Raw genomic sequence first — 22601 nt, forward strand, 5'->3', positions numbered from 1 at the left:
GTAGCAGTAGGAATGGGCAAGTGCATGAGAAAAGACTAAGTTATTAAAATAGTGAAAAGTAGCAATTCTTTAGGAATTTCATTGTTCTGAAGGCTCTGTAAAATTGAAACAAAGGCTTAAAAATAAGTCCTGGCAGCCTGTGGGTTGGCGAGAGGTCATATCTGATCTGCAGCATGAACCTTGTGCCAGGGAAAGGGGAAGTTGTAAACTGTAATCAGTGACCTCAGGAGACTGTCCTTTAATAATGGTGGGAAGACATCTCTGCATGAGAAGTTGCAGCAGGATGTTATAAGTGACACGAAATGTCGGTGACCCTGGCATGGAAAGAGCCCTGGCAGTCACAGTTGGCCTTTCAGGGTCACTATGAGAGATGAGCAGAGTCTATAGAGAATGAGGTGGTGTCCATCACTGAGGATGCAAGGGTGAGAGCAAGTGAGCCTTAGAGAGAAGTGCTTCAGTAAAGGCTGGAGACGCTCCTGTACGGTCCCTCGGATAGAATGTCACCGAGTGAAACTCTAATGTCTTAGATACGCGAGGAACTTTGCTGGTTGCTTTTGTTTTGTTTGCAGACAGAACTGACTAACAGGCTGATCTAGAGTTACTGCTCCTGCTGCCTCAGCCTCCAACTCCACAGAATATTGCTGTGCACCACCATGCAAATGTTCAAATTTTATTAATCATTTCCATAGCATTTCTGCTGATTTTGACCCCTGTGCCAATATACACCACAAACAGGCTATCTTATATTTTAATTATAATTTATCATTTATGTTATATTTTAATCTTTATCAAAAAATGTCTTATTATAAAATGTGAAAAGGGGGAAGCACAAATCACTCATGATTCTACAGCTAGATAGGACCAAGGCTGTTGTTTGTTAGAGCAAATTTTCTACAGACGTATATGAACAACAGATTTGCATTACTTTGAACGTATTTCTGTTTCTGTAGTGCAGTAAGAAGGTATCCGAGAACACTTTGAATAGAGTTGAACTTTTGCTTTAAGGAGTCCACCAGGTAGCAGTGGAACTCCTTCAACTCTGGGGCAGCTAAACACTTCAGAAGATGTCTAAGAATTTAACCAGTGATTCCAGAATCTAAGTATTGCACAACTGTGTTCTCTCTCTCTCTCTCTCTCTCTCTCTCTCTCTCTCTCTCTCTCTCTCTCTCTCTCTCTCTCTCTCTGTCTGCCTCTCTCTCTGTGTGTGTGTACTTACACAAGCATGTGTATGTGTGGAGGCCAGGGGTCAGATACATTTTAATATTTTGAGACAGTGTATCACTGAATCGGGAACTCGCTGATCAGCTAGGCTGTCTGGCTAGCAGGTCCCCAAGAGCTGCCTGTCATGGACCTCTACCTGCAATACTGGGGTTACAGGTATGTGCTGCACCCAACTTTTACATGGGTTCTGAGGATCTGAACCTGGGTCCTCATGCTTGTGCAGCGGGCACTTTGTCCACTGAGTCATCACCCCAGCTTGGGCACACACACACGCACACAAACACACACACACACACGCACACACACACACACACACACACACACACACACGCGCGCGCGCACGCACATACATTTGTACCGTGTGCATCACACTGGAAACATTTTACACTTGACCTCAGCCGAAAGGCTGGGCAGAGATCAACTGAAAACATTTTAAATGCGCCGTTGTATTGGAAGCCTTCCTTCAAGTCTGCTGGTGTATGGTGAATGGTGGGAATGTCTGGATGCAGAAGTGAGTTTGCTTCATTAATAATTATTCTGCAAGCTTTGAAACTTTGTTTGGTCCTAGCCTACAGTTAATCTTGAGAAATGCATTTTAATAAGATACTTCAGAATTTTATTTGTAGTAGTAAGAAATATAGTAAGCTTTACAATTAAAAGTGTATAAATTTTATAGGTTTTATATGGAATTTTACCAAAATTTAATTAAAAAATTTGTTATAGCAGTATTTTAAAATCAAATGTTATTCTCTCTCAACAGTGTTCACCACACATATGTGTGTCTAAAACCTATCAACATTTTTAGGGGGGGGAAACAATGATTTATTTGGTAAATTTGTCTGTTTTCTTTACAGTCTGGTATAGAAGCTTGAAAAATCACAGAGCTTCCAAGGAAGGGCTGTCAGTTCTCAAGGAAGATGACAAAGAGTTGGCGGAGCTGCGAGGTCTGGCGGCTGGAGTGGGACTGGCCAATGCCTGCTATGCAGTACAGTATGTGACTCGTGCCATCTTCTTGGCTTGCATAGGTTGAGTGTGGACCCAGTATCAAGGATGTCCACACATCTCACACTTCCCAGGGTTCTTTGGGCGTCACTGTCAGTAACATTTCTTCTAACCTCACATGTGGCTTGGGACAAATGGTGACGTATGTTGTAGACAGAAAGCTCTCTCCTGCCTGCCAGTTCCTGAATAACCACTCTGAAGCTTAATATTAATTACAAACTGTTTGGTCTATTAGCTCAGACTTATTATTAACTAGCTTTTACATCTTAAATTAACCCATTTCTATTAATCTATTTTTACCACGATGGTTGTGGCTTGTTACCTCACACCTTGCTTCTCCAGAGGCTACTGGCGTCTGCCTGACAGCCTTCTTTCTTCCTCCATCTCTGTTTGGATTTCCCACCTAGCTGTATTCTGTCCTGCTATAGGCCAAAGCAGCTTCTTTATTAACCAATGGTAAGAAAACATATTCACAGCACCGAGAGGGGCATCCTACATCATCTCTGGTTATCCTTAAGAGAAATACAGACACATTGCCTTCTATTGCTTAATCATGTGATTAAAAAACCAACTTAAGAAGGAGAAATGTAAAAAAAAAAAAAAGGATAAATGTATCACTTTGAAAAGACTAAAATGACTGAGAAGGGAAAATGTCCTAAAAGTCTTGCATGTATCTTCCTATTCTATTATGGAAGCTGTATGATGATTGCCTATAGTGTCTCTGTAGGAAAATGAGTTCTAAACTTTCATTATTGTTAAGGAAATTATTTCTTTGCACAAGACATGATGCCATGCTCTTTGTAAAAAGAATCCTATGGTCATAGGCAACCACGATGGTTGCTGAAATCTACAAAAGAGGATTTAAAATAGATGCATAAACACAGAAATGAACCAAACCAACTCTTCAGAGGAGAGTTTTTTTTTTAAATACACTGTGCATCTGATAATTAAAATTCTTCCTGAAGCTGGAGAAATGACTTAGTGGTAAAGAGCATTGACTGTTCTTCCTGAGGACCCAGGTTCAATTCCCAGCACCCACATGGCAGCTTACAACTGTCTGTAACTTCAGTTCCAGGTGATCTAACACCCTCACTCACACGCAGAGAGACAAACACGCAGGCAAAACACCAACCAATGCACGTAAGTAAAAACGAACGAATCATCTTTTAAAAAATATTCTTGCAAACGAAACAAAATAAAGCTCAAAGTGTACTTAAAGTAGACTAAGTAGCAATGCCATCATATCCCAAGGTGAGGACTGGCCTTTGGAAGGCTACCTGGGGGCAGAGGAGCTGGTTTTTTGGTCAGAGTTAGTCTTCTTTGTCATGGATGAGGGAGGTGAGATAAGAGAAGGGACAGTTCCAGGGACCAGCTGCTTCTGGTGCTATTTTCTTCATCTGTAGTAGTTTTTTCATGGATCTGCACCCCAGAGAATTCCATAACTACTCATTTTGATCGAAGCAGCTGCAGCAGAAGCCTTGGGGAAGCTTTCCCTTTCCCTTTCACAGAGAAACTATGGTGTTCAGAAGTCAAGTGACAGACTTTGTGTAAAAACTGATAGACTAGGAAGGTTAGAGGAGCACAAAATTCCTCATTACCGTATTAGAATGTACAGTGCTGCCAAGCGCTGAGATTGCTCAATTTCTTTCAAATACAAATGTATACACGTTAGGGAGCATACGAGGTCCTTAGGGAGAACAGACATATTGTTATTTTACAGTACTCTTCCAACCCAAGAAGAGATTGAAAATCTTCCTGCCTTTCCTCGGGAGAAGCTGAGTCTGCGCCTTTTGCTGGGGAGTGGAGCTTTTGGAGAGGTGTATGAAGGCACAGCTGTGGACATCCTAGGAGTGGGAAGTGGCGAAATCAAAGTGGCCGTGAAGGTAATGTGCATCTCGGCGCTCTGCCAGGCATATGGCTGCACAGAAATCCAGCGCTAGTGGTGGAAGAGAGGCCTTCCAGTTAAGTAACACAATGCTCTGCATGTCTCAAAGCAGAATCTCAGTCTGCTTACTAATAAAAAAATGATGAGTTTAAGGCGATGAATATGCTAGTATCCTGGATTTGATCTTTATCCAATGGATATATAACCCCAAACATCATGTTGCATAGCAAAATTATGTGCAAATAGTACGTCAACTACAAATAAGATAAATTTGGGGCTGGTGAGTTGGCTCAGTGCTTAAGAATGCTTGTTGCTCTTGCAGAGGACCTGGGTTTGGCTCCCAGCACCCACATGGTGGTTCATGAGCGTAACTATCTAATAATTCTAATTCTAGCACATAATTCTAGCACCAAGGGATCCCATCAACCTCTTCTGACCTCCAGTGGCACCAGGCATACATGTCATACACACGCATAAAAACGCTCACAAAAAATAAAATAAATAACATTTTAAAAGTAAGTTAAGGGTTGGAGAGATGGCTCAGAGGTTAAGAGTACCAACTGCTCTTCCAGGGGTCCTGAGTTCAATTCCCAGCAGCCACATGGTGGCTCACAGCCATCTATAATGAGATCTGATGCCCTCTTCTGGCATGCAAGCATACATGGAAGGATTGTTGTACACATAATGAATAAAATCTTAAAAAAATAATTATAAAAAATGAAAAAAGTAAGTTTAATTTTAAAAATGGCAGAATGTGAAAGTCTATTTTTAGCTACAAAAGCCACCCATTATTTTCCCCATTTCTAACAGAATTTTAAAGGAGAATATATCCAGAGCTTATGTTACTAGTAAAGCTATTAATTAGGCAAGACCTAACAGCGTTTTATTTCCCATTGAAAGTACTCTAACAGGAGGATTGAGATAATAGCTCGATTTGCAGAGTCCTTGTCTAGTACTTCAAAAGCCCTGGCTTGATCCCAGCACTGCAGCAAACATGGGGTGATGTGCGTGCCTGTATTCCCAATGTTGCAGGAAGAAGTAGGAGAATCATGTTCATGGTCATGGCTTCATAAAGAGTCAGAGGCCAGCCTGAGCTACAAGAGATACTGTCGCAAAACAACAATAACAATATACTTTACACAGGCTAGAATTGTACAGTAAATTCCTTAGGAACCAGATTAGGACTTAGCGTGCATTCTCAAACTTACTGCCTGTGTGCTCTCTGCCTTAACTCTTGAATTCTGCCCCTGCAGCTCACACAGCTTTAGTAACCTTTAAACAAATAAGGATTTCCACTAAACTTTACTTACAAACACCGACGTCTGAATTTTCTATGTCATGAAATACTACTCTCTACCAATATTCCCACTTTTTAGGAGGACAAAGGCTGATTTCAGACTCCATGCTATATAGACATGGGTAACAGAACACAGAGACTCATATAGACACATGTGACAGACATAGAGACTCATATAAACATAGGTGATAGGATATAAAGCCTTTATAGACATAGAAAACAGACTGCATCTGCCTACAAGCTATGGTTGCCATTGTGTATTTGATGTATTTTAAAGAAATACGACATAATGATCTTATGTTCTGGTAACATTTCTCTTTGATAGAAGACTGAGCAATCTCATATAATTAAATAATATCTTGGTCACTACTTTATGGAGACTTTTGCTCTAAAGATGGTCAGTCTATGTTGCTAAAATTCTTTCCATTTCCAAATGATAGACTTGAAAAGTCCTGTAACTTTCTCTAGTCTGGGCCCATTAAACAAGTATTTATTTATTTTCTCACATGCTGAGATGACTGCTTGTCTGGGTGTACTTGTGTCAGCTGAGAGTTGCCATTTCTGAAATCCTTTCTACTTTATTCTTTGCTTGCTACCCCATAATACCAATGTGAGTGCCAAGCATTAGGAAGGCATCACTCAGACCAGGGAGATGAGGTAGAATGGTCTACATACATGATTTAGGAAGGGGAAATTTTCCTAAAAATATCTCCATCTCACCAGTTTTTCTCTTACATTTTGTTAGCTGGAGCTAAAACATGTGACTTATGGCAGAGAGACTGGAGAGTCTTAGACTAGCTTTTCATGATTAATTTATATCTATCGACTAGTAAACAGCAACAATCTTCCCAAAAATGAACCAGGGAGCGATTGCAAGTAAAGTGGGAAAGTTGAGAAGAAAATCTGAAAAGATGCTGGCCCATTGAATGCCCAAATTAGTGTGTCTTTAAATTTTTCTATATATGGAAAGAGGGATAAACCTTTATGAGCACTGGCTGCTCTTCTTGGATATATAGTTTAGGTTCCCAAAATTCATATGCCTCTCACATCCATCTAGAACTCTTGGCCCAGGAGATCTGATACTCTCTTCTGGCTGCCACAGGCACTGTACACACGTGATGTACCAACATACATACGGGCAAAGAGCCATACACACAAAATAAATAAACCATAAATTAATTGAAAACACAAAATAAAAAACATTTTATATTTTATTGGGACTTTAAATATTTGTTCCTCAATCTTTTATCTAGCGGACTGAGAAATTCTTTTTTGTGTGTGATAAATCTATTTTATTTTATTTTAATTAATTAATTTATTTATTAAAAATTTCTACCTCCTCTCCTCCTCCCATTTCCCTCCCACTCCCTCACTCCATCTTCCCCTCCCTCTTCAGTCCTAAGAGCAGTCAGGGTTCGCTGCCCTATGGGGAAGTCCAAGGTCCTTCCCCCTCCATCCAGATCTAGGAAGGTGAGCATCCAAACAGACTAGGCTCCCACAAAGCCCAGGTTGAGAAATTCTTGATTGAACAGAAGCAGTTATGGAAGTTTTAGAGACCACACACAGCACCAACAGGGGATTTACAGATTATACGCAATGCTATATTTGTGATTTAGTTCCAGATATCAGAGTGGCTAATGCAACAAAACAGACAAAAGAACAAAGAAGACAAAACAATCAACAGAACATTGTCTCCACTACTCACTGGGCTCCCAGTGTCTCATTTCTGGCTTGCCTCCATTTCTCACAGACCTTGAAGAAGGGTTCAACAGACCAGGAGAAGATCGAGTTCTTGAAGGAGGCGCACCTGATGAGGTACTGGCGCAGTTCATGCAGTAAATTTCTCTTATTAGTGTGGATACAAAGCTTTCATTTCTCTGTGTTGGATTTTTAACATCCAATGACCAGATCATTCTGAAAATAAATGTGAACAAAGACTTTAAAAGGAAATAAATCTTTAGTCATTAAGTATTTTCTAGAAGCCAGTCTTCAGAGCCTGGGTAGGTAGTTCCCAGGCAAAATATCCTCCCATCTCTTATCTTTAATTAGGGCTGTGTTCTGCACGCAAATTCTGAGATTCTTTTGCTTTCAAAATGTACCTATTCTTACTGAGGGATAATGGTTCAAGTAGACCCAGGAGGAATGTTCCTTTATGAGTTCTGGTATTAGCAAGAATATCTCTTGCCCAGAAAACTTGTCGGGAAGGTTTCAGCCTGCAGCAGTCATGAGATGTGTTCAAGGACATCTTAAGGAGAAGCGGGAGGCAGAGACTCCTGGGAAGTCAAGCTGGGTCCTCTAACTAGGCTGGGGCTTTCTCACTCTAGGGTCTTCACAAACCAATGAGGCCCAAGCCTGAAGATCTGGGTTGTGTCCCTAAGAGGGAGATGATACTTCTCATAAATGCGATACAGACATGCATCCGAACATCTTTTGAAGAAGGCTGTTAGTCAAAATTGCTTTCTTTCCAAATCATAAAACCCCCATAATGAGAAAGCAACATTATTTCTTCTAAAACTCCTTGTAGTCTTCGCAGATGCTCTGGCCACTAGAGGTTGCCACGTTCCCTCTTTAAGGCAAGCATAGAAAAGGGGACTCAGGCAAGGGATGCTCTCCCTTCTTAGAGGGAGTCAGTGAGGGCTTGGAAAGGACACTCTGGGGGAACTGCTTGATCCATGAAGACCCCTGCTGGGGCTTTTGTAATGATCATGTCATCTGGTTTGTGTCTTTTCACCTCCCAGCAAATTTAATCACCCCAACATTCTAAAGCAGCTGGGAGTCTGTCTGCTGAGTGAGCCCCAGTACATTATTCTGGAACTGATGGAAGGAGGAGACCTTCTAAGCTATCTGCGGAAAGCCCGGGGGACGACGGTAGGTGGTGGCCTGTGCCACAGTGACACCTTCCTTCCTTCCTTCCTTCCTTCCTTCCTTCCTTCCTTCCTTCCTTCTTTCCTTCCTCCCTCCCTCCCTCCCTCCGTCCCTCCCTCCCTCCCTCCCTCCCTCCCTCCCTCCCTCCCTCTCTTTTTTTAATTGTTTTTAATTTAAATTTTTTTCATTTTACATACCAACCACAGTTCTCCCTCCTTCCCCTCCTCCCACTTCCCCCACCTCGATCTTCCTCCTACCCAACTCCCCATCCACTCTTCAGAAAGGATTAGGCCTCTCCATGGGGAGTCAACAAAGTCTGTTGTTTCAAGTTAAGACAGATCCAATCCCCTTTCGCCCTGTATTAAGGCTGAGCAAGGTATCACACCGTAGGGAATGGGCTCCGAAAAGCTAGTTCATGAACTGGGGATAAATCCTGGTCCTATTGCCAGTGCCCCCACAGACTGCCCAAGGCACAGAACTATCACCCACATTCCGAGGGCCTAGTTCGGTCCTATGCAGGTTCCCCAGCTATCAGTCCAGAGTCAGTGAGTTCCCCACTAGTTCAGGTCAGCAGTCTCTAAAGCAGTGTGCTAGACTTTCCTGTTGGTTTTCTTCAAGTTTAGTATGCAGTAGCTTTGGCTGGTGGGAGAAGCTGTGAAGGACGTATGAAAAGAAAGTACATCTTTTCTTCATGTTGGATTAGGGTAGTTGGAACCCTGAGCTAATATTTGAGCCTGGTTTTAGTACTGAATGAGAAAACAGACCTCTTATAAACAAAAGCACACCCCCCTCCATGAGGTTTGTGGGGAAATAGGAAACACATATCTCTCTATTTCATTTACTCTATCCAGCCCAAATTTTATTTCAAATCTTGAAGTATACTAAATTTTGCAGTTGGATGGATCCGCTGACCTTGATCTTGGTAGGCTGAGGTATTCTTCAGGATGACAGAGCTATTTGGATTTTTAAAAATTTGTTCCTTTTTCTCTTTTCTTGAAAGTAGATTTTTTTGGTTATATAATATGTCCTGATTATGGTTTTCCCTTTTTATGTTTCTCCAAGTTCCTTCCCACCTTCCCTCCCATTCAAATCTACCCCCTTTCTGTCTCTTTTTAGAAAGCAAAGAGATTTCTATGGGATAAAAATAAAATAAAATAAAACAAAAACTGACAGGTCAGAATTGGACAAAACAAACAGGAGGAAAAAGAGTTCAAAGAGGCATAAGAACCAGATATAGATTCAGCGGCCCACACATCAACACACTCTATATGCAAATGATCTGAGGAGTAAAAGAGAGGAAAAACATATAAAGTGCTGAGATGACATTATAAGACAAGGAACCTTCAAAGATGCTGTTGACCTTGTTTCTGTTGGCCATCTACTGCTGGGCATGGAGCCTAGAGTAGTTTGTCTCTCCAATGAGACTCCCTTGAAGAAGAGTGAACTTTTATGTTCGAGCGGTTATCAATTGGAGATAGTATCTCCATTAGGGATGGGGCAGATGTCTACTTTCCCTTTCAACTCTAGGACCTCCATCTGGTGCAGACTCTTGCAGGTCCTCTGACTGCAGTCTCGGTCTCTCTGTGAGTTCCTATGTGCATCCACCTGTTGATTTAGAGGCCTTGCTTTCGTGGTATCCTCCTTTGGCATCATAAACATTTTGGCTGAAACGAAACTTTTGGCTTCATACATCCTCGTTCATTCCATCTACTCAGTGTCCTGTTTGCTCCCCTCACCCAGATACCCTTAGAACCCCTGCTCTATAGTTCAGCCTTCTCATGGTGGTCCCAGTTCATCCATCCTTCCACTCCCAGTGCCTGGCACAGGGCAGATCCTGGAAATACTCTGGCATGTTGGGCAGAACCAGGAAGTGATCTTCCTGCAGGATCCTGCATTATATCTCAGATGAGAAGACAAGAGACAAAGCGCTCATAGATTTAAAACACTTTTTTTCCTAATTGAACTAAGCAGTGTGGAGCTGAACAAAGCATACAGCAAGGTGGGTAGCATGAGAACCAGGAGGCTGTGCGCTATCTCACACGCAGTCCAGGTCTCCACGTCTTTTGGTATTTACCTGGTGTCTCAAAAACTCTGCTTATACTGAGGCACACTGACTTCATCTTGAAGGGAAATCTATTCACTTCCCAAAGTAGAAGAAACTTTAATATGGACTTCCTCACATCCCGGCCCCACTGTTCCAGCATCACACACAGGAGAGCTTGCCACACTCTCCAATGGGGACCACATTTCCCTTCTTACCAGCATCCAGATTTTCATTTGCATGACTTCTCATCCTGACGTGCAGCTGAGTCAGCCAAGTCTTGTGACTGCGGCATTTATTTTATTTTTTTCCGATCTTGGGCTATTCATGAGCACCATCTTTTGCCTTCATCTCCATCTACTTTTTCTATTTACTCTCTGACAGAATTGTGCCCTTCCCAGACGGGCACCTGAGCACTTATTTCTTGGACCCTTCCCCCCAGGAGCCCATGCAGGTGCTTGTTCCAGGCCAGCCATACGTTTGCTAATCTCAGGCTTTCTTCCTCTTCATCTTGGTGTCTCCCTTCCCTCTTGCCATACTGAGCACTTTACTACCCATCACGTGACTGCTCTTTTCTGACTCAGGAAAGGATGCACTTGGGGTAAAGGTTTGCTTTTCTGTTTCTTTAACTTTTTGGAACAACATTTTTCTTCCTGCATTTATTATCCACTGATCTCTTTTTTGCCCCGTATTTGTTTTTAATTGATTCTTTTTACTTTTGAGATTATATAGTATAATCATAACATTTCCCCCTTCCCATTTCTCCACATAAAAATTTTCATATATCTCTTCTTTCTCTCTTTCAAATTCATGGTCTCTTTTTTTCATTGTTGTTACACACACACACACACACACACACACACACACACACACATTATGTATATGTATATATTCCTAAACACGTAAGGACAATGTGCTCAGCTTGTGTGATGTGACTTACATGTTTTTCAGGGACTCCTGAGAGCTGAGATTAGAGGGTATGTCACAGTGATCAGCTGTAACGCTGGTTTTCAGGGGTCCTGCAATTCTTCCCCCCTTTTTTCCTGACTGAGCAGTATGTCTTCCAGGGCTTTATCTTACTCTTACCATGGAAGACAAGACACTGTTGAGTGCTTTGTCCCACATGACAATACTACCGTCACTCTGTCATTTGTGCTGATTTCCTCGTGACTGGTCACCTCCACACACGAGTATTCAAAGGCATCATGCTAGAAGCAGCGACATTGAATTGAGAATTTTCTAAGTTTGTCTTTGCTTTTTTTTTTTTTTTTTAAAGTTTTGGTAGCCTAGGATCTTATTAAGGTAGAAAATCACAAGCAAATCATATCAAAGTAAATGTGCCGCTTGTTCAATTCAATTGCATTTGCTAACTTCTCATTGGGTAGCGGTGGTAGAACAGAGGAGAATGTGGCTTTTGCTCTAAAGGAACTTTTCACAGGGCATTTTACTAGTAGACTGTGGAAAATTTCAAAGCTCCTGCACGGAGGCCATAGTTATACACTGTATGTGTCTCTGTATGCCATCTGCGTGAGAGAGAAACAGAAGGATCATTTAGAGCCGTTTAGAGAGGACATTGCTGGAACATGGAGCAAGGAGAGTGGTTTTCAGTTCCGGAGATCTGGGGTAACTACCTTGAGGATTCTGCCTGTTTGGGACAAAACCAAGGCAGGCGGTGTAACAATAGCAACTATCTTTTCCCCCCTCCCTTTCTTTTCTTAATTGTTTTCATTTATTTTACATAACAACTGCAGTTTGCCTTCCTTCCTCTCTTTCTGTTCCCTCCTTCACCTCCCTTCTACTCCCCCTCCCATCCACTCCTTCTCCATCTCTATTCAGAAAGGGACAGGCCTCCCCAGGGAGTCAACAAAGGGTGTTGAATTGAGGCAGGACCAAGCTCCTCCCCCTGCATCAAGTTTGGGCAAGCCATCCCAGCATGGGGAATAGGTTTCCAAAAAGCCAGCTCATGCACTAGGGACAGGTCCTGATCCCACTGCTAATGGTGCCACACTCAGACCAAGCTACACAACTGTCAACCAAAGGCAGAGGGCTTAGGTAGGTCCCATGTAGGCGCACTAGCTGTTGGTCCAGAGCTGTTGGTCATGAGCTTCCATGAGCTCAGTTCAGCTGTCTCTCCCTGGCTTGTACAATCCCTCCTCCCTCTCTTCAGCTGGACTCCAGGTACTTGTCCTAGTGCTTGGTTGTGGATGGCTGCATCTGCTTCCATCAGTTACTGGATGAAGATTCTGTGATCACAATTAGGGTAGTCATCAATCTGGTTACAGGAGAAGGCCATTTCAGGCATCCTCTCCACTATTGCTAGGAGTCTTAGCTGGGGTCATCCTGTGGATTTCTGCAAGTTTCCCTGGCACCAGGTTTCTCCCAAACCCTAAAATGACCCCCTCTATCAAGATATCTCTTTCATTACTCTCCCGCTGCATCCCACCCCCAACTCGACCAACCCAGTTTCTCATGTTCTTATACCCCCATCTTCTCCTCTCCATCCCACCCCCAGTTTGCCCAGGAAATTTCATTTATTTCCCCTTCTCAGGGAAATCCATGTGTCCCTCTTAGTGTCCTCCATGTTATCTATCTTCTCTGGGACTGTGGGTTGTAGCCTGGTTATCCTTTACTTCACATCAGATACCCACTAATGAGTGAGTACATGGCCTGTTTGTCTTTCTGGGTCTGGGTTACCTCACTCAGGATGATTTTTTTCTAGTTCCATGCATCTGCCTACAAATTTCATGATGTCATTTTTTATGGCTTAGTAATATTCCACTGTGTAAATGTACCACATATTCTTTATTGATTTTTTGGTTGAGGGACATCTAGGTTGTTTTCAGTTTCTGGCTATTATTAATAATGCTGCTATGAACATAGTTGAGCAAATGCCCTTGTTATATGATTGAGTATCCTTTGGATGTGTGCTCAATATTGGTATAGGTGGGTCTTGAGGTAGATTGAGTCCCAATTTTTGGAGAAACTGCCATAATGATTTCCAAAGTAGCTGTACAAGTTTGTTCTCCCACCAGCAGCAGAGGGGTGTTCCCCTTACTCTATATCTTCTCCAACATAGATTGTCTTTAGCATTTTTGATTTTGGCCATTCTTACAGGTATAAAATAGTATCTCAGAGTCCTTTTGATTTGCATTTGATAGCTAAGCATGAACAACTACTTTTTCATTGAGTGATTAACACTTGCAGGGATAGATCTTGGTCAAGTTTTAATATGGCAAGAGTTTGTCAAGGCACAACAAGTGGCAGGTAATGGGAACATCTAAAGTTAAGGAGGCCAAATATGGGGTGGTGGGGTGTCCCAACTTTTACAATGGATAAGAGGCATGGTTGGGGATTCAGGCAGGCAGGTGGGCAGGCGTATCATGGATATCTTATCAGAAGAGAACAGGGTGATAATCACCAGTATGAGGTTTAAGAGAATCATAAAGTGCTTACAAGTAAAGTGGGGTTTGCCTATAGTGAAGCAGAGCTCTGTTCACACAGCAGCTAACTAGCCAGTCAGGATGCCTGCAGGATGCAGACATAGACCATGACATAGGTATCTGGAGGACCTGAGCCAGATTTGGAAGGGATATAATTAAGTGCTTGTTATATATAAGCAATGTTGCACACCTTATTTTTGATCTTTAAAGGTCAGTAGTGCAATGTTCATTTTATATAGAAGAAAATTGCCTACTTAAGCAAAGTCAAAGAATTAACAGCAGAACTATATTTCAAATTTGCAGATATAGTGGTGTATCACTATTTGTATTTGTATATTTTTCTCATGAGTTCTTATAATCCAAATAAAGATTTCTTTAGAGCAGCAGGCTGGAGCCTGGTGAATCAGTCATAGGTAGTGTTACATGGTACTTTGGTGGTATTCTGTCCCAGAATATGAAGATGACCTCCACTTTTATGTCCTGAGCAAAGAAGCAGGAGAGCACATGGCAGCACCTCTGCATGAGTAACTGACAGGTTGTAAGGTTGTATGAGCTCGGGAGTCCTTTGAGATGCATGTGAAGGATGTGGACGATATCGAGAATAAGGGTCTATTCTAGTGAGGTAACAGCAGGGAAAAATTAGCCAAGGGTTAGACAACACAGAACAGATCTAAGGAAGGACAAATAGTTCAGAGAAACTGAAGTGCAGCTTCCGAGAGGAGAAGAAAAGGGGAAATGAATGGGCAGATAAAGAGCCTGGTTCAGTCTGGGGCTGCCATGAGGCTGTGCCCAGCATCTGATAATGGGTTCTACAGGAAGTTAGCCCCAACAAAGGAGCTAATGAAAAGACAAGAGGCTGGACACACGGGAGTCTTTGAATACATCAGATTAGGGATGATAAAGGCCTGGACCAAGGTAATTGCAGGGATATGGAAAGGCTCAGTGTATGACTATGGCCTCTAGGCAGGAACTTTGAATTTTCTTCATATGCTACTAATAAAAATTTTGACTGGCTTTTTTCCCTCATTAGAATTTCTTTCAAAAAGTATAAGCTCCTCTATATTTCTGATGGCTCTTTTTAGATGAAAAAAGTAATTTGGAAAGATAGTTTTGCTAATAATTTACAGGGAGGGAGGTCCTATGTGGAACAGGCCCATTGTCCTGACTAACATAATCAAAGTCATTGAACCAACCATTAATCTAGATAGCATAGATTATTTTAATAGACTATTGCTACTACTATGTGATCAGATACATTCAAATACCATTATTTATTAAGTGCTTATAATATGTTGACAATATTGTATATCTGTCTTATTTTGAATCTTGAAAAGTCTGTCATAATAGAGCCATTTCACAAGCAAGAAAATTGCTTAATTAATGAGCAACTTCACATAATTGATAGCAGAACTAGATTTCAAATTTATAAATACAGTTTGCTACCATGTTATATAGCTGTTTGTTTTCCTCTTGGGTTCTAACAACCATAAAAAAAAATTTCCTTAGAACATCTTATACAAGAGTATACATTCATATGGACATATATATTCATATATATCCATGCATATGTGTATGTATTTTCTGCCAGGTGGGAAAGTACTTGTAATGTTTCCTTTATCTCTTCCAGTGTCGTGGCCCTCTACTCACCTTGGCTGACCTTGTAGAGGTGTGTGTAGATATTTCTAAAGGCTGTGTCTACTTGGAGCAAATGCACTTCATACACAGGTACTATGATATTCTGGAGACAGGGCTACTGGATGGTCACATGACAATTGTGACTTTTGAGGAGCTTACTCTAGAGAGTTAAACAGTTTCATTCCTTCAAAGGACCAGTATTACTGTAAAAAGTCTCTGTATTAGTTACTTTTCTCATTGCTTACAAAATGCTCAACAAACGAAACTTAAAGAAGACAGGAAGGGTTTATTTTGCTTACAGTTTGAGGAAATAATGCACCATGGTGGGGTTGCCATGGCAGCGGGAATGTGAGGCAGCCGATCATGCCATGTCTGTGCTCAGAAAGCAGACAGAGATGAAGACTGGTGTTGAGCCAGGTTTCTCCTTTTCATTTAATGTGAGAACCTACCCCATAGCTGTCCACAGTTAGGGTAAGTTTCTCACACTTCAGCAACCAAATATGGCAATTTTCTTTCAGACACACTCAGAGATCTCTCTCTAAGTGATTCTTGATCCTGTCCACTTGTCAATCAGCCTTAGTCATCAGACGTCTCCCTTCTTTCCAGACCTTCTGGCATTACTTGTGTGACCTCCAGAATGTTGTTTATCAATATCAAATGTAACTTCTACCATAGGGATCTGGCAGCTCGGAATTGCCTTGTATCTGTGAAAGACTACACCAGCCCTCGGGTAGTCAAGATTGGTGACTTTGGACTAGCAAGGGAAATCTATAAAAACGATTATTACAGAAAGAGAGGGGAAGGCCTGCTTCCTGTTCGGTGGATGGCTCCAGAAAACTTGATGGATGGAATTTTCACTTCTCAGTCTGATGTATGGTGAGCTACACAGAACACAGAAAAACGGGGGCAAAAGTGTATGATTCTGCTCTTTTATAAATTATTCTGTTTATTCTCTCCCCCACCTTGGTGTGTATGATGTGTGTGCAGGGAGATTAGTGATTCCTGAGGCTGCTCATCAAGGAGAACTATTATGTCTCTTAATTTCTTTACACCTCTCTCTCAATAATGTTTTATCATTTATCTAAAAATTTTACATGAAATAGATGCATTTATTTAAAGCATTTTGCTATACATCAAAGGTGTGTCTGTTTGTGATTAGCAGAAATTGTACTTATCACTAGCATTCAGGAAAGTGCCCTGGTACTGTCTACAGGGACCGCTTCATCTGTCGTTTATAGATAGACTTGAAGTCATGGATCATGAAAAAATATTGGAAAAGTTTGCTCTCTTGATATTTGAGTTTTGCTCTCTGTTCCTTGATTAGAGGTGCTAAAAGTTTACAGATTTGTTCAGGGAGTTGTTTAAGCAATAGAAAACAATCATATAGGAGAAGAAACTTTGCCCTCAGCAATCCCTTTTTATTCATGACTTTTTTCTCTATGTTTGCCATCATTTTATCCTCTTCAGATTCAGGGTAGGGGGAGAAAATGGTGAGAAGCTTCCTTGTTCACCTCCACGTGTGTCTGTATGTGCTCTGGTGTGCTTTTGTCTCTGTGTACATGTGTGCTTGTGCATGTGCTGGCATGTATGCCTGGGTCTTCCTGTGTATGCCCCACACTAAGCCTTTCTAGCATCTTTGAAATGTGGCTCATCCGCAGTGTCTTGTTCTACTTTTTCCTAATACCAACCTCCTTTTAAGTCTCTTATTTGCTTTTTATAAGGCCAGTAATGCCAATCACAAAGTAGGCCCTGTAGCCCCAGGAATCGTGATGTTGGAGAAGCTACTGTAAACCTGATGTTTGTAATAAATATAATTAAAGAGAACCCTTTAACATCCTAGGTCTTTTGGAATTCTGGTTTGGGAGATTTTAACTCTTGGTCATCAACCTTATCCAGCGCATTCCAACCTTGATGTTTTAAACTATGTGCAAGAAGGAGGGAGACTGGAGCCACCAAGAAATTGTCCTGATGATCTGTAAGTTAATTATGTTAGCATAAGCACCCCCAAAACAGAAACACGTGCACACGCAGTCTTAGGGCTCACGGGCATGGCCTGTTAAAAGAAAACCTGGGATTTATATCTTTGTACATCCCACATAAAATATAAACTAAGGCTGCGATTTAATTTACTTAATACAGCATGGCTTTGTTCTTATGTCTACATGTCGTATTTTGCTTCAATACAAAATTTGGGGGAGTATAATATTTTTGTAGTCATAGTAAATACAAATACATAAATATAAGATTTCTGTCTCTCTCTCTCTTTGTGTGTGTGTGTGTGTGTGTGTGTGTGCTTCATTTTACTTTGAGAATCTTTATTCGGATACTATCATCTTGATCTGTGCCTTAAAATATTCTATTAAACAGAAATATAATAGTTAAAATTTAGATTGTATTTTTGATATAGCTTATACTGACCGATGAGATTTAGTATTACTAGAAATTATACTGATTTATTTGTTTATATACTTAATACAAAATTACTGTGAGTGACTTGGTCCAATTGATTCTGGCTATGATTGAGTTCTAATAGTTACCTCAACTGTGAGTGATTTGAGCTCAATTAAAGAAGAAAAAATTCAGCTATGGTGAATACAAATCCACTTCCCGTGGACACTGTCAACAGAAATATCATCTTGGAACTTTGTCCAAGAGGCGTTTTACCTAAAAGGTTGTAAAAAGAATACAACAAATAATCAGCAAGTATAAACATTGCATACGCTGCCAAGCCAAACATCATGTGTTCAGATGTTTCTACATCAGGGCCGCAGCTCTTATGCATCTTGGAATGTACTCCGAATGAGACGTTAGAGGCGGCGGTGAGATGGCCAGCCAGCATGTAATAAAGTGCTAAACTGTGTGGTCCAGACAAATGCAGAAGGAATTAGCAGTATGCGAATGCACACCACAGTTGCACTGCCTTGACAGTGCCGTGTTATTTCCAGGACTATTTAGCCTTGAGCCAAAGAATGATTAAGAGTTGGGCACCTTTGTTGGATGTTGCACTGGTGAATGTTTTTTCATTATTTCAATCTTCTGGCCAGTAGATATAAATTACTACACGTTTCTGATTCAGCCTTTAAACCTTTCAGGTGAACACACACTTGGTCACATTTGATAGCGGCACCTTAAACCGATTCATGAGTCTTTTGTGGGGAGACAGGGAAATTCTTTAACTTAAAGAATTTATAAGAAACGTTTTATTTAGTACTTGAGGGAGGAACTAGGATCCCTAAAAGTCAAGTAAATGTTAACTCCACAGCTGGAAAACGGACCTCTCAAGCACTCATAAGTTCCTTCTAGAATCGTAATAACACAAACATTTCTTTGTGCTCTTATACTTTTTTCTTTTATGTTATTTCTTTCCACCAGGGATAGGCACCACATGTCATCAGAATCATGCAGTAGTTTTGGATGGGCTTTAAGGGATAGATGGTTGAATTATACAGTCTTACTCTGTTCTCGTGTTTTGCTTTGGGACGATGGCGAGGAGTATAAACGGATGTGCCATGAAACAGAAAGCATCCGTGTCTCAGGTTTTGCTCTCCTCAAAGGTACTAGAAACTCAAGGAAGAAGGAAGCACTAGAATGTTCCTATGAGGAGTGGGGAAAGGATAACATTTTGTGTACTTTTATCTTAAATTAACTTCTCAGTTGAATACATTATTGAACTTACTGTTTTCCTTTTTGTAGTTGAAAATAGATTTTTTTCATGTGTTATACTCCGGTTAAGGTTCTCCCTCCCCTAATTCCTCCCAGGTCATCCCCACCTCCTCGCCCACACAGATGCACATCCCTTCTTGGTTTCTCTCATAAGAAACAAACGGGCGTCTAAAAACTGTAGTAATGAAACAAGACAAAAAAAACACCAGACAAAACCAAATAGGATGAAGCAAATGAACAGAAAAACAGAGATCCAGAGGAAAGCACAGAGGCAAAGACACACACAAACCCTGGCAAAAATACAGAGTCAGCAACCATAACATATTTAGCAAAAGAAACAAACAAAACAAACTAACAGCATAAAACAAATAAACATCCCCTGCGATATCATAGAGTATTTACCTACTTTTTATAAAAATATCCTTCTTTGAAACCGAGATTGTCCACTGATGGTTTTGGAGTTCATTTGAGCATCATAAAAAGGTGAGCAATACTTCTAGCTGCAGGACTCCGCAGAGCCCCGGATAGAGTTAACAGCCCCCATGGAAACGAGGTGTACCGGGAAGTGGAGCTCTCATGCCATTCAATCTGGCCATGGCCTTAAGTTGTCACGATAAAGATTAACTACTCTCCTTGGAGTCCACGGCAACTAAGTTTTATTTGAAGCGCTTCTCTGAGATCACAGGCCCAGCTTAGAGGCTGAGAGTCTGAGCTGAGCCACGTTGCACCTCCGCCCACCACCTAAATACTGCTTGCTTTCTGGGTCAGGTGAGCTCCTGATGCCCTGCTTCCCCCAGCTATTGCTGGAATGTGGCGTTCAGAGCATTCCTGGATTCTGTTGGAAGGCTCAGGTGTAAGGCGGTGGGGGAGGGGGGAAGGGATGAGTGGGGGGGGGGGGGTAGAAAGCAAAGTCAAGAGTGTTCTCTCTAGTTTTTACTGTGACCGACCACCACACCTGTGAAAAAACAGGATCAAAGGGAAACCTGCTGTATGTAAGAGCTTTCTGCCGCCTGCACCCTGCCACCCCTGCGTTCCCCACTCCTCTCCCCCTCCCCCCTCCATGGACACATCACAGTGACAGCCTTATTGGAGAGACCCTCAAATGTAGGAGGCACCAATGCCAGGCTGAGGAATCATAACATATTATTTTGCTCTTTAAAATGTTCACCTCGATTCTAAGTCTCTGTGGGATTGGACACAATGAAAGGAGGGATTCTTGAAGTCTGTGTTTTAGGTGTCTTATTTAAATACAGACACTTGGCTGCTTAAAAGTAAAAGATGCTGTAACATTTTCCTCTGTTGAACTTAAATGGCTTCATGAATCCAAGGACTTTAATATGCATGAAGAGTAATACCGAACACAGCTAATGAGTCTCATGCTATTTTAGAAAAAAACGGGGGGGACCCCCCCAAAAACAAAGCCAAAGATGTAAAGAAGATCAAAGAGCCACATAGTGAGTGAAGGGATTTGAAGCCCAGTTCTTAGCCAAATGAATTACTCCAAGTATAGTGAATACTTTTCTAGAATTGAAACAAGCATCCCCACAAATTTAAATGAACCCGTGAAATAGAAGATGCATCTAGACCGGGGTATTCGAGGTGTGTAATGTACAGTCCTAAACACTGATGTGAGCGTTGGTAAGAAGCCACCCCCTAAGCCACGGCCGTAACTGTTAATTTACTTGAAAGACCTAAGTAAAGCTTTCTTAGGATTATTAAATTCTTAAAAGCCTCTTCATTTCATCCCATTGCCAGTTTATTGCTATGCGGGGCCCCAGTCTTTACTTTTAGCTGTTGCAGCTTTACGTAGCCCCTCTCTGCTTCGTCGGCTGCTGTCTCTGCATACTGCGACAAGCAGGCTTTGAACACTGTGCTTTGCCATTTAGAAGGTCCAGAGTGATGACTGCACTCAATGTGAGCTAAAGGCTCACATAAAATATTAAGCCTATCTGAGTAAACAAATTATACAGATAAAACACGAGGTTGCGTTTTTGGAGGAAAGCAGGTGTGTGGGGGATGGGCTAAGTGGGGTGACCTCTCTGCCTGCCTTTGCCTCTTCCCCGTTCTTCCTTCTGCTCCTCCAAGCAGTGTCTACTAAGTAGGTCACAGGTAAGTCAACACTTGGTTACTGAAATTCTATGTTTTGACATATTTTTGTTAGTATCTAGACAATTATCTCTATTTTCAGAAATGCTGTCTTGAAGAATTACTTTATTTTCTTATTTTAAATCTTAAGAAAACGTCTAGATCAGCTATCCAGATTGTGTTTTATTTATTGCCTTAAGATCCGCAATCTGATATCAATTATAATCTTATCACTAATGAATGGTTTATTAGTGAAGTTTGTTGGTCAGCTTTGTTCCTACAAAGCACAGATTATTTAAAAAAAAAGGTTGTTGATTTCTCAGATATGATTCTAACATAATAAAAATAAAGCTACCTGGCATTCTGTAACCAGACTATATCCCTTGAAGGGATCAGAACAGTTCACAGAAAGTAATCAGTGCTGTTTCTCACAATACTCTGGTATTCAATGGATTTGAGTTTCAAGTTTAGAAATGAAATAAATTCAAGTGGAGTTTTTATGATAATGAATTCAAGACCCAGAATAGTCCCTAAAATAGATACCTAAATACCTATGATGACTTCTGGGTAATTGTCACCTAGTAATTGAATATAATCTTGTTCTAGTTCCATTGACACCACCTTAGTCCAAACCATAATATCTCTTAGTCCTTAGTGTACGGCTTCCATTTGGCTCCTGTACAATCCAATATCCATCTATCAGCCACAATTATCCCTTTTGAATTTGGTGTGTGTACTCTAAGACCTCTGTAGTTCCCTGCTTGGTTTGTGTGACCCGTGAAATCCTGCTTCCCCTTCTGATGCCATTTCATCATCTCCCTTCCATGAGTGCACTTCAGCAATTCTGGCCTTCTTTCAGAATGTGCCAAGCTCTTTCCAAATTTAGGACTTTGCACATGCTTTCTTCCCTTGTAGTGCATTCCCTGACTTTGGTACACACCTTGCTCCAGTGACTAGTGTCTTCTTCTACGTGTTCACGGGCCAGTTTATGTCTATTTATCCCTTCCTTTGTTCATTCCTAATCTGCTTCATAAGCCTGCAATAAATAAATAAATAAATAAATAAATAAATAAATAAATAAATAAATAAAGCAGGTGGTTGTTTATAGATAGTGTCTTTTAGACATGGCAGGGAAGCTGTGCCCATGGTCTCTTAACAAGATGGTTGCCTAAACAGGGCCTGCATAATGCAATACCAGATGATTTGTGAACACGGATTGGAAAAATTTCTAAGGTCTACCACTAGATAAAGAGCTACAGACAATCAATGACTGCTAAGAGAGGGAGAGTAATTTGTTTTTCCAGAGATGAGTTCTCCAGTCTCAAGTGATCAATTCTAATCACATGTACATATGAGCAATGCTGAATGAATTCAGTAGGTGTGTGTGCGTGCATGCATGCACGTGCGTACATGCGCATGCACATGTGTAACCATAATAATTATTTTTGAGACAGGGTCTCTATGTAG

At 41.2% G+C, this 22601-nt stretch overlaps 1 protein-coding gene across 7 annotated transcripts in view; it reads left to right on the forward strand.

Annotated features, from left to right (window-relative positions):
• LOC119820744 (proto-oncogene tyrosine-protein kinase ROS) overlaps positions 1 to 22601 on the forward strand; it is a 98741-nt gene that overhangs the window by 66880 nt on the left and 9260 nt on the right. For 6 of the 7 annotated variants that reach the window (XR_005286530.1, XM_038339301.1, XM_038339304.2 and 3 more), the window contains exons 29-35: positions 2076 to 2211; positions 3944 to 4106; positions 7156 to 7220; positions 8144 to 8273; positions 15379 to 15476; positions 16062 to 16262; positions 17227 to 17361. Coding sequence is in view for 5 of the 7 variants with exons in the window: in XM_038339301.1 (XP_038195229.1) it covers positions 2076 to 2211; positions 3944 to 4106; positions 7156 to 7220; positions 8144 to 8273; positions 15379 to 15476; positions 16062 to 16262; positions 17227 to 17361 (928 nt within the window). In the remaining 2 variants the exon portion in view is untranslated. The remainder of the gene's footprint in view (positions 1 to 2075; positions 2212 to 3943; positions 4107 to 7155; positions 7221 to 8143; positions 8274 to 15378; positions 15477 to 16061; positions 16263 to 17226; positions 17362 to 22601) is intronic. The other variant, XR_005286531.1, reaches the window with a different exon arrangement.

The sequence above is a fragment of the Arvicola amphibius genome, chromosome 8 (genome assembly GCF_903992535.2).
Source record: "Arvicola amphibius chromosome 8, mArvAmp1.2, whole genome shotgun sequence".
Classification (NCBI taxonomy): Eukaryota; Metazoa; Chordata; class Mammalia; order Rodentia; family Cricetidae; genus Arvicola; species Arvicola amphibius.